At 37.0% G+C, this 10,731-nt stretch overlaps 1 protein-coding gene across 3 annotated transcripts; it reads right to left on the bottom strand.

Annotated features, from left to right (window-relative positions):
• Positions 1-577: 577 nt before the first annotated feature.
• SPP1 (secreted phosphoprotein 1) lies at positions 578-8,376 on the bottom strand. 3 transcript variants are annotated; one of them, XM_040478632.1, is made up of 9 exons: positions 8,218-8,347; positions 8,076-8,080; positions 7,222-7,230; positions 7,101-7,165; positions 6,951-6,989; positions 3,779-3,859; positions 3,443-3,484; positions 2,113-2,391; positions 578-1,415 (listed from the first exon to the last, which is right to left on the bottom strand). In XM_040478632.1, the coding sequence occupies exons 4-9, from the start codon at positions 7,152-7,154 to the stop codon at positions 1,011-1,013; spliced, it is 900 nt and encodes a 299-aa protein (XP_040334566.1). In that variant the 5' UTR covers positions 7,155-7,165; positions 7,222-7,230; positions 8,076-8,080; positions 8,218-8,347; the 3' UTR covers positions 578-1,010. The 3 variants fall into 3 exon arrangements, with proteins under 3 accessions (XP_040334566.1, XP_040334561.1, XP_040334576.1); XM_040478627.1 differs by lacking the exons at positions 7,222-7,230; positions 8,076-8,080 and having other exon boundaries at positions 8,252-8,375; XM_040478642.1 differs by lacking the exons at positions 3,779-3,859; positions 7,222-7,230; positions 8,076-8,080 and having other exon boundaries at positions 8,252-8,376.
• Between the last annotated feature and the right edge of the window lie 2,355 nt (positions 8,377-10,731).

A 10,731-nucleotide genomic window follows, 5' to 3' on the forward strand; every position in this document is an offset into this window, starting at 1 on the left:
GGTGAGTGAGAGAAACAATAAAATTGATTTGTGATTGCATATTGCATACAGGCTTTCATTAGCTTTCGTATCAGCTTTGTGAAAATTAGAAAAAGGTGCTCCATTGGGTGTATGTGGCCTGTGGAGTCCTGCATGGTTGGAGAATTCCTGGCTGAATATCACCCCCCACTTGAATTCTGTTACCTTAACTAGGAACTTTAGCTCAGCCAGGAACTGTACAGTTAATCCAGAAGACCCTAGATTGCTCTCTACTAAGTTTAGCAGGTTCATTAAAATAGTTACACTTGTTAACGGCTGGGCAATTGTGGGAAAAAATAAAAATAAGAAAAGCAACCGATTGCTAAGACAGTGCATCTTAAACTCTCTCACCCAAAAAAGTGATGATTATGTGATAGGATAGAGGAGGTGACGAGATAGAGGTGTTAACCAATGTTATGGTGGTCATCATTTTTCAGTATATAAGTGCATCAAATCATCACGTGGTACACCTTAAACTTACACAATGTTATATGTCATTTTTATGTCAATAAAGCTGGGGGGGCGGGGTAGAAAAGCCACAGATACCACCAAACTCTCATTATACTTGAGGTATAAGATTTATTCACACACACAAAATATAATCACAACCAAATGTACACTAATTTAAAAAACAAAAGATTATAGTGACATAAAATTGTATATTCTCTTTTATAAGTGTGTAAAAGTATTTTGTTTGCTTCTACATAAATTTCCATTCATAAAAGAATAGCAAACATTAAAATGCGGTGACAGTTTGCATTTCTTACATGGAAAGAACATAGACCAAACCCTGGAGCTTTAGTTTACAAGGATGTTACCATGAAGCGACACACTAAACTAATGATCAAAAATAGTATCTATTTCCAGATCCATATACATATACATTCACCAACTAAGCTGAGAAATAAGCATTTCATATTGTCTCCCATCTTGCTATCATGTATTTTTCTTCTTTTTACTAAAAGCAGAGTAAGAAACTGCATTTTCTCCTTTTAATTGACCTCAGAAGATGCACTATCTAATTCATGAGAAACGCGAAATTTCAGGTGTTTATCTTGTTCCTCACTCTCAGGGTGTTGGACTAGCTCCTTTTCATTGCTTTGAACTGTTTGGCCAACAAGCTCACTGCTGACATCAGAACTTTCCTGACTACCAATCTCATGGGAATGCTTATTGTTCTCATCACTTGCCTTCAGCTTATACTCTTTGGAGTGCTTGCGGCTCTTGGTTTCCATACTGTGGTCATCCACCTGACTCGTTTCCTGACTGTCCTTCACATGGCTGTCCCTGTCAGGAGACCGCCGCACGGTGTGGGAAAGGAGGACGGCGTTGAAGTCATCTTCCATACTCTGACTTTTCACAAGTGATGTGAAGTCCTCCTCTGTAGAATCAGGATACTGAATCACAGAACAAATGGAAGAAAGATGAAATGAATAGTCAGGGATGGGCACGTTGTAATTCTGCTTCCTAACTTTTAGTCCAATTTATGCTGAAAATTGTCTAAATTTGGCCAAAGCAAAAACCGGGACTAGCGTGTTACTTTGCATTTTGCCAAGCCTTTTCACATATTCATCTCCTTTAATTTAACAGGTACATCAATGATGCATATGATGAAGACTATGAATTAAGTCTCATTATCCCTTTTTTACATAAAGGGAAAATGAATTGAAAGTTAAAAAGTAAAATGAATAGTAAATGGCAAGGCTATGTGTCAAATACAGATTCTTCCACTACACATTTAGTGTCATTTGCCACTCTCCAATTCATCTTAGGTATTTAGCTTCAAAACATGACCATTATATTGTGAAGATAATTGCTGTTTTCCAAAGTTTTTTTTTTCCTTTAATCTAAAAAAGTGAATAGAATAAATGCTTTATAGCCAGGATTTGGAAAAAGAGCATTGTGATTGAGAGGCAAAATTAGGGAGAAATAAGCATGGCCTTAAACATAAAATCACCAATGGGAAAAATATTTGTGTTCTAGAGTCATAAATTAATAATGCTAACTGAATGAATGAATGTGCATATGCACAGCTGGAGTTCCTAGAATTGGGCTCTAATCATAAATATCTGATGTGTCTGTTAAAGGATTTACCTGGTCTTCATATCTGTGGGACTTCTTAGATTTGGACCTCAGTCCATAAGCCACACTATCACCTCGGCCATCATATGAGTCTCTTGTGGGGACAGCTGGGGTGAAAAATTGGGTTGCTGGAACATCGGTGGGAAAGTCAGTGACCAGTTCATCAGATTCATCAGACTGGTTAGAGTCGTCATCTGTGTCATGGGAATCAACGGAGTCCTGGCTATCTACATCGTCTTCATCATCTTCATCATCCACATCATGGCTTTCATTGGACTTACTTGCAAGGGCCTAAAAATCAAGATGGCCAGAAAAATTCGGGTAAAGGTTTTTATTTTCCCTTAGTCTTTACAGTGTCTTTCAAACTATTTTGTTTTCAGAATCTTTGCATTCAGAACAATGTACTCAGTGACTTTTAGGAGCAAATGTGAGTATCTTCCAATTTTGTTTTAACACAAGGATAATGGAATCATAATTTGAGGTGTGTTGCTTGATTTTCCATAAACAATTATTTTCATAGACAATTTCAAGCAATATATGTGAGTATGACATTTAAATTAATAACATTGCTTTTCCTCGTTCATATTAGATATTATTTAACTGACCAAATTCAATGATGAAATAAATACAGATACATAATTGTGAGATTATTTGTTCTTTTTGAAATAAGAATTCTCAGGATATTGGAGCACCCATATATTAATGCATGCACTGAAACCTAAAACCACCTCCTTATTAGCGTGGATAAACAAAAGGTGGATAAATTGCAGCTCAAAGCTGTCAATTAAATTAACCAGTTAATGTCTATTAAACTTCTGATTCGCAAATATACTGGGTTATTTATGTAGCTTTCCTAATTAGAGATTCTTAACATATTCAAACAGATCTTAAGGAGAACAAATTTAACTTATCTCTCTGTTTAGCAAATATATTAATAGTCCTAATAAAAAGAATAGTTCTCACATAAACAGTTATGTTAGGAACAGTAATGTTCCTAGAGACAAAATCTTGGCTTTCATAGGCATTAATTAGGTGCTTATCGGATATTGGAAAAAACATCTTCAAAATACCTTAAATAAAATGTTAAGAGGCTTAGTATTTCAAATAACAGACATTGGCAAACACTTCCTGCCACCCTAAACTTATCTGAAGAAATCCGATATTTCTGACATTTGGTAAATACATGTTTTTCTTCTGAGCAAGTTTTAGACTGGCAATTTACTGGGAAATTTGCTAACAGAATCTTGTCAGACTTGAACCTGGGCAATGTCATTCGGAGGAAGAGTGGCTTCTTTCATCTCTCTAAGGCATGGTCAGCCTCTGATTCGAGGTGAGAACTTACCTTTTGTTTGAAGTCATCAGTTTCTTCAGAGAGCACAGCATTCTGAAGAAGGAGGGACACATATCAGGCAGTGAACACCAAACGTGCCTAACATTTTAATTCAACAGTCAGCCTTTGCTGTCCCAAGCAGTTCTCAGTTTTCAGCCTCAAAAGTGGGTGGCTTAAAGTGGGAGGAAGCCACTTGACCAGATCAATTGCTAGCCGAAGCTCACATTTACCCAAGGGCCGGAAGGCTCCATTTAACTGGCCCAAAAGGCCTGCATGATGGCTACTTCTTGTTGCTGTTTTCTAATTGTGAAAAATTTAATTTTTACAATTAGTTAAAATTAAAAATACCTGTAGTGCTAGGAAAGTCTGCTTCTGAGATGGGTCAGGCTTTGGCCATGTAGCTACAGCACCTGGGTATTTGTTGTAAAGCTACAAAAAATGTTGCATATTTGTCATTATTAAAAAAAGAAACATAAAGGATCTCTAAGAGATAAGCTGAAAAAAACAACTACACTTCACTGACCTTGATGGATAAGAATAATATGCATGTATATGGTCAACCAGAGCTTTAGATACCTCTTTTAGCATTTATTTGCATTGCAGATTCATTTAATATACTCTTAAAAAAAATTTTTTTTTAGTGTTTATTTATTTTTGAGAGAGAGAGAGAGAGTCCAAGCTGGGGAGGGGCAGAGAGAGAGGGGAACACAGAATCTGAAGCAGGCTCTGAGGTGTCAGCACAGAGCTCGACGAGGGGCTGGAACCCACGAACTGTGAGATCATGACCTGAGCCAAAGTCAAATGCCCAACCAACTGAGCCACCCAGGTGTCCTGAGATTCATTTAATATACTCTTACATAGCACTTACTGTGGGCCAGGCACTCTTTCAAAGTGATTTACAAATATTTATTCATTTAATCCTCTCAACGCCCTGTGAGATGAGTATCATTATTATTCCCATTTTACAGATCAGGAGAAACTCAACCACAAGGAAGGTTAGTGGTAGAAAGTGGCAGAGCCAGGGTTCAAATCCAGGCAAACTGGCTCTTTGCACTGATGCATTCTGTGCATACTGAATACTGCGCAGTCCTGTGCTTGCTAGCTGAAATTTCCTCTCAGATAAAGCACAGCTAAGGCAGAAGTTCCTTAATTAGTGGTGATCTTCATTGTTTCCTCTATGGAACAAGGGGGAACTCTCTAAGGCTGTGCTGTCTGATATGGTATCCTCCAGCTATATAACATGTGGTTATTTAATTAAAATTAAGTAAAATAAAAATTCAGTTCCTCAGTTGCACTAGCTACATTTTTCATTCAATAGCCACATGTGTCTAGCTGCTCTCTGAGTGGACGGTGCAGAAATAGAATATTAACATCAGCACACAGTTCTGTTGCTCTAAGGTGCCAGAGACATGAATGGTTTTTCCTCTAGCCAAGTTATTTATCTGGAAAATGATTATCCTAGTGCAGAGGAACGGAAGTTGCTCTGAATAAGTGTCATCTGATGGGCTGTATCACCCAGAGCCAATCCCTTCACATCCCTGTCATTGAGAATGAGAATCCTGGTGGTTCCACAGAGTCCCTTTCACAGCCAGCCACCGAGTGGGGGAGGGGCGGGGAGGCAGCCAGTCAGGGGCACTTGGGGTTTCCCCAAAGCCAGCTGGCTCTAACCAGAGCAGATTCACAGTGGGCTTCTCTGAAAGCGTTTGCTGAAAGAAGGGGTTCCTTGCCTAAAAACGATATGAAAACTACCGGTCTAGATGAGTTCAAGTTTCCTTCTTGGAAAGATTATATACAAATATGTATATAAAGATTATATACAAATATGTTAGAGCTTACATATAATTAATAATTAATATATATATTTCCTGATGAGACATGTAATATGGGCTCATAGAGAATGTATTTATAAGTTCAATTTATGATTTAAAACAAGGTAATATGGAGACAATATAGATGAACAAAGTAAGGAGACTAAACCCCCTAATAGTCCTAACACTCACAGATAACCAGTGTTCATCTCCAGAGGTGTTTCCTATTAACTTTCCCATATTTCCTACTAGTTCTAAGGTTCTAGGATTCTGGAAGGTTGACTTTAGTAATTTGTACTGTCATAGCTTCATGTACCATATTTGTTCTCTTAAAAGCACTAATTCTTGCCTCAAATAGTGTGACCTCTATCTTTTCTGGAAATGTTAATTTTTCTGGCTTATTATTGTGATTCAATACTTGTTTTCTCAAATCAATTGGACATGCCTATAACACCTACTTGCGCACCCAAATGTGCATACGGCAATATTTCTCTAAATGTCTTCATTAAGCAATCTATTCTCAGTGACCCCAGGCAACTCTCTACGGCCTTTATTCTGTTCATCTGGCATTGAGCTCTGTGCCTTTTTGTCTGAGCTCCTCAGGACAATGCCCATTTGTTGTTTGGCTGGCACAGTTTCACCTGTTTTGGAGAGGCACATACATCTATGGTGCTGGTCAAAAAGCTATAATAAAGGGTTTGATTTGGTCTTCTGTTTGGGTAGAGAATTGTTATCTAAAGTCAGCTGACAAGATCTAAACAGTGTAAACGACTTTCTTTTTATAATGGGCTTCTTAGCAAATATCTTAGAAGATATTTTGAATATTAGAGTCACACAAACTATCCAGTATGTGAGACAAATTTTAAACTTACTAAAGGGTGGAGTTTTCTACGTCTAGCATGGTATGTTGACTCATGGAAAGAAAGGCACATGACTTCATAGAATTCATCTTACATAAGTGATAATTGCCTAGAGCATTATTTTATTATATTAAAAAAATCTAATTTGATGTTAAGAGCATATACTTACTAAAACCTATCCAACTCTTTCTTAACTTGCAAAAGGGCTATGTCCCAATAAACCCATTGCAGGTTGAAAATATGGTGGGTCATACAGAGATGCATTGAATACACCTAACCTACCGAGTGTCATAACTTAGCCTAGCCTACCTTCAACATGCTCAGAATGGTTACATAGCCTGCAGTTGGGAAAAAGCATCTAGCACAAAGCCTATTTTATAATGAAGCGTTGAATATCTCATGTAATGTATTGAGTACTGTACTGAAAGTGAAAAACGGAATAGTTGTGTTGGTGCAGAATGGTTGAAAGCATATTGGTGATTAGCCTCGTAATCATGTAGCCAGCTGGAAGCTGCAGTTCACTACCACTGCCCAGCATTACAAGGGAGTATTGTACCATGTATTGTTAGCCTGGAAAAAGGTCAAAATTCAAAATTTGAAGTATGGTTTTTACTAAATGCATATGGCTTTCTCACCGTCATAAAGTTGAAAACTTGTAAATTGAACCATCATAAGTTGAGGACCATCTGTAACTGTACTTAGTACTGGCCTAGGTTGAAAGCAGGCAGTCGGTACTTACCAATTAACAGCATGACTATGAAAATAAGTAAAATGGCAACAAATATGTTTGTGGTGCCTCCTGTACAACTGCATAAGTAATTTAAGGACATGATAAACCTAAAAGATGCTTACCTGTTTTTCCTCCGAGCTCCCAGAATCAGTCTGTTTAATCTTTGAAACAGAAAAGATGAAGAAAGATTACAATGTGAATGTGTTCTTAGCACATGGGAGCACACAATTCATGTATTTTGAGAAATTTCCTTTAGATTCAGCTGTACTCACTGGAATGGCGTAGGCAATGCCCAAGAGGCAAAAGCAAATCACTGCAATTCTCATGGTTATTTTTCCTGCAAAACATTTTGTAAGGAATATTTAATGTCTTTGTTGGGTAAAACGGTGATACCTTTGTTTGCTACCACATTACAAAATAATTACAAATAAAATATATTTTCTGTAGGACATTTTCTTCCTTTTGGAGAAAACTTTTGTTTCATTCACTATGGTCTTTTGAGTTAATATTTGTAATACCACCTCTATTCTCCATCTCTCACTATTAGGTAAGGGAGAGAGGAATGTTACGAGTCTATATTTAACTTTAAAATTTAGAGTTCCAGGGATTATACTAATACTACCTGATATCTCCAGCTGTCTAAACCTACAAACAGATCATTAGTAATTTAATTAAAATAATAAGCTAGTGTTAGTATACTCATTTCTTAGAGAAGAAAAACACAAAAAGAACATAACACTACAGAAAGAAACTTGCTTTCTCCATTTTTCAAGCATGCATGTTAAATGTGATTCTTAAATTATTAAAAAGATACTACTTAGGTAGAATGAAGCCATCTCAAAACTCAGTTATTTAAGAAAGACATTCTAGAAATTTGAAACAAAAAACAAAACACTGAAAACAGTCAACAGCTTTTCTATTCATGATAACAAGTCTACATAGTGTCATACAAGTATTTTGGTGAAAAATTTAACGGCTAAATACAGAAGTAAAATATTCAGGGAGGTTTTTTTCCCCCCTTGAAAATAGGATGGATACATTAAATCATCAAAAAATAGCATTATTATTAGCTTACATTACCACTAAAGATCCTTTTCCTTTTAAATGCTTCCACAACCATCTATCCATTAAAACTAATGTATATGTAATCATTTGAAAGGGGCATAGAATGTTTATTTTTTTCTGATTGGAAGAAATAGTGTTAGTTCTTTTGAGGACTCAAAGTGCTTCTGAGTTATCTATACGACTGGCTTTCAAAACAGCCAGTCACCTTTCCTCCAGGAAATCTGTAATGTATCTGGCATGCTCAATGAAAAGACAAGAACAAGTCTGCATAACAGCTTTACAGTTAAACTCTTCCTTACCACTTGCCCTTCGCCCTGAAACGAAGCTGAGTATATAGGACAGTGCACTGCGGGCTTACCTTGGTCTGTGGCTGCTGAGAAGAGAGCCCGGTCCCGGACAGTGTGGCAGTCCTGGCCTTCTCTTCTTGCCGCTGACAGCCAGGACCTCCCAGAATTTAAATGCTGCTCCAGACATTCTCCACCAACACAGGGAGGCGGAGAAATGTGTCATGAGGTTTTTTTGCCACTGCCCCACCCACTTGCTCCCACACTTCCCCCTCTGGTTTTGTGGTTAGAAAAACAAAGAAACAAACACACAAACTACTCTGCAGTTAAAACATTACTGACGTACAATATCATTAACTAGATTTTTCATTTATGGGCTTGTCATTCAGCGTCATGGAAGGGCATTGAGGGGTCCTCTAAAAAAGTGGGGAGGAATGACTAGTTCTTTTAAAGAGTTTTATCATTTCTAAATTAGAAGAAAAATTATTAATATGAATCAGTCCTAAATAAAATGAAATGGAATAGATTTTTGTTTCTTTTGGGGTAAACAACAGATTAAGGTAATATATGCAACCACATGTGCCTCACAATTATACTTGTTTAACAGCTGCAAGGCTACTGTTGAGGTGTAGGAAAAGTTCAGAGAGGCTCCTTCCATCCTTCAGTACTCAAGCTCGGTTTTGTGATTTCAAGTATGTAACAACTTGTCATTTAGACAAATGACATTAATAACATTAAAAACTATGTTTAGAAATCTATACCCATTAAGTTGGATTCACAATGACCTTTCAAGGACATGAATTTTTGTCACACTGTTTGAATTGTTTGGAGGTGACGAATCTCATAATTCAGTAGATAAAATAGAGGAATGGTAATTTACTCTATATGCTACAGAAGTAAGGCAGTTTCTGACTAGGAGCAGTGTTACTGCTTGAGAATGCTGCTTCTGGGGCCAGAGTGTGGCTTTAACTCCCCCCTGCCACCAGTTAGCTGTTTGGCCTTGGGCAGATCACTTAGCCTCTGGTATTTGTTTCTTCATCTGTCACATGCACACACTATTACCTAGCTCATGGGGGTTTTGAGAAGTTTAAATGAATTAGTATGTGTAAAATTAACAATGCTTGTCACATATTATATGCATATTTTAAACACTTTGTGTGTTAACTATTACTGAAATGTTTAGGAAGAGCAGGGAGTCATGATTTTAATGTCTTTAAGTGGAATCAGTTATTAGAATGAGGCTAGATGTAAGGTCTTTAAACTGTGTACATCAATAGGGTAATTTGCACATCTCTACAGGAATGGGTTGACTTACGAATTATCTTTTTCTAGTTTTTCTCCCAGGATGTATAAAGTCGGTTACTTAATAAAATTAAAAACATTTTTTATATTTAAAAAAAAAACTTTACTGGGTATTTAAAAGGTGTTTAAATGAAAGAGAATTACAGATGAAGCTTGAATATTGGAACAGAAATGAGAGGTAGCAAAGCTTTGAGTCCATTTTAAATATTTAATATTGTTTTGAGATTACTTAACTACTTCATCTGCCTTTCTCCCTTGTGAAATGGGGATTGCACTATTCATTTATCTCACACCTCCACTGTAAGAATTATGTGTGAAATGAGACTAATGATAAATGGTCCTTTTTATTATTAGTTCTAAGGTATCAGCTCTTAATTACTAAATGCTGCTTTTAATATAAATATGGATTAAGTAATTTCTTTCAGTGTTATTAGTATAACCATAATCCATAGGTTTTGTGGACATTTGGTGGGGGGAGGGTATGTCTATTTTGGATGTCTCCCAAATGAATTGATATTATTGATTTGTGGGCTCTAATCACACATTTTAATAATTCAGCTGGCAGCTATCTCTATAAAATATAAAGCACACAGGTTGTAAAGTTTCAAAATAGACTTCTTATTCCTGCTTTTAAAAATTGTTTTTTCCCTTTAAACATATTACACACATAAATTTGTCATATTGTCAATTTTGTGAGGGGAAGTTCACAAATTCTAAAAACAACAAGATTTCCACAGATTTCACCATGGTTTACTCTCTGCCCACGGGGATGATTTAATATGAACTTAGAGAGTTATAGGAATAGATTTCGCTGGAGACTAGCCAGGTTGAGATGAACCATATGACCCACCACAGGACTCTTCCGGTCATTGCTCCAAAGTGCCACACGATGGCGTTTCTGAAAGGGAATTCAGACCACAAATCTGGTTCTATCAGTTTTCTTATTCTGGCAGGCTAGGACATTCCCGTATTTAATGACAGAACTATAAAACAGCTGTGGGGCCTTCCATTTCTTGGAATGCCAGACGAGAAAATATTTCCCAACAATGCTCTGCAACACAATAACCAGGAACACAGAGGCCAAGAGGACTGAAGCATTCCTGTTCTGCTCTGTCATTGCTTTCGGCAGCCCCAGGTAGACACCATTGTCTCCTTCCCCACTTCCCACACTCACTCAAAAGGTTACTGATTCCGAGGAAAGACTAGTGAATTCACAGTTAAAGAATGCGTCTGGGATGCTCCAGAGATGAGA

Source organism: Herpailurus yagouaroundi, unplaced genomic scaffold, assembly GCF_014898765.1.
Source record: "Herpailurus yagouaroundi ecotype Mexico unplaced genomic scaffold, PumYag 28, whole genome shotgun sequence".
Lineage (NCBI taxonomy): Eukaryota > Metazoa > Chordata > Mammalia > Carnivora > Felidae > Herpailurus > Herpailurus yagouaroundi.

Excerpts from the sequence above, each read along its gene's own strand:
- SPP1 (XM_040478627.1), bottom strand. The coding sequence starts at position 7,154 with ATGAGAATTGCAGTGATTTGCTTTTGCCTCTTGGGCATTGCCTACGCC. Across the intron at positions 6,990-7,100 it reads GCATTGCCTACGCCATTCCA|ATTAAACAGACTGATTCTGG; the intron begins GTGAGTACAGCT and ends TCTGTTTCAAAG. Across the intron at positions 1,416-2,112 it reads CCCACAGATATGAAGACCAG|TATCCTGATTCTACAGAGGA; the intron begins GTAAATCCTTTA and ends TCTGTGATTCAG.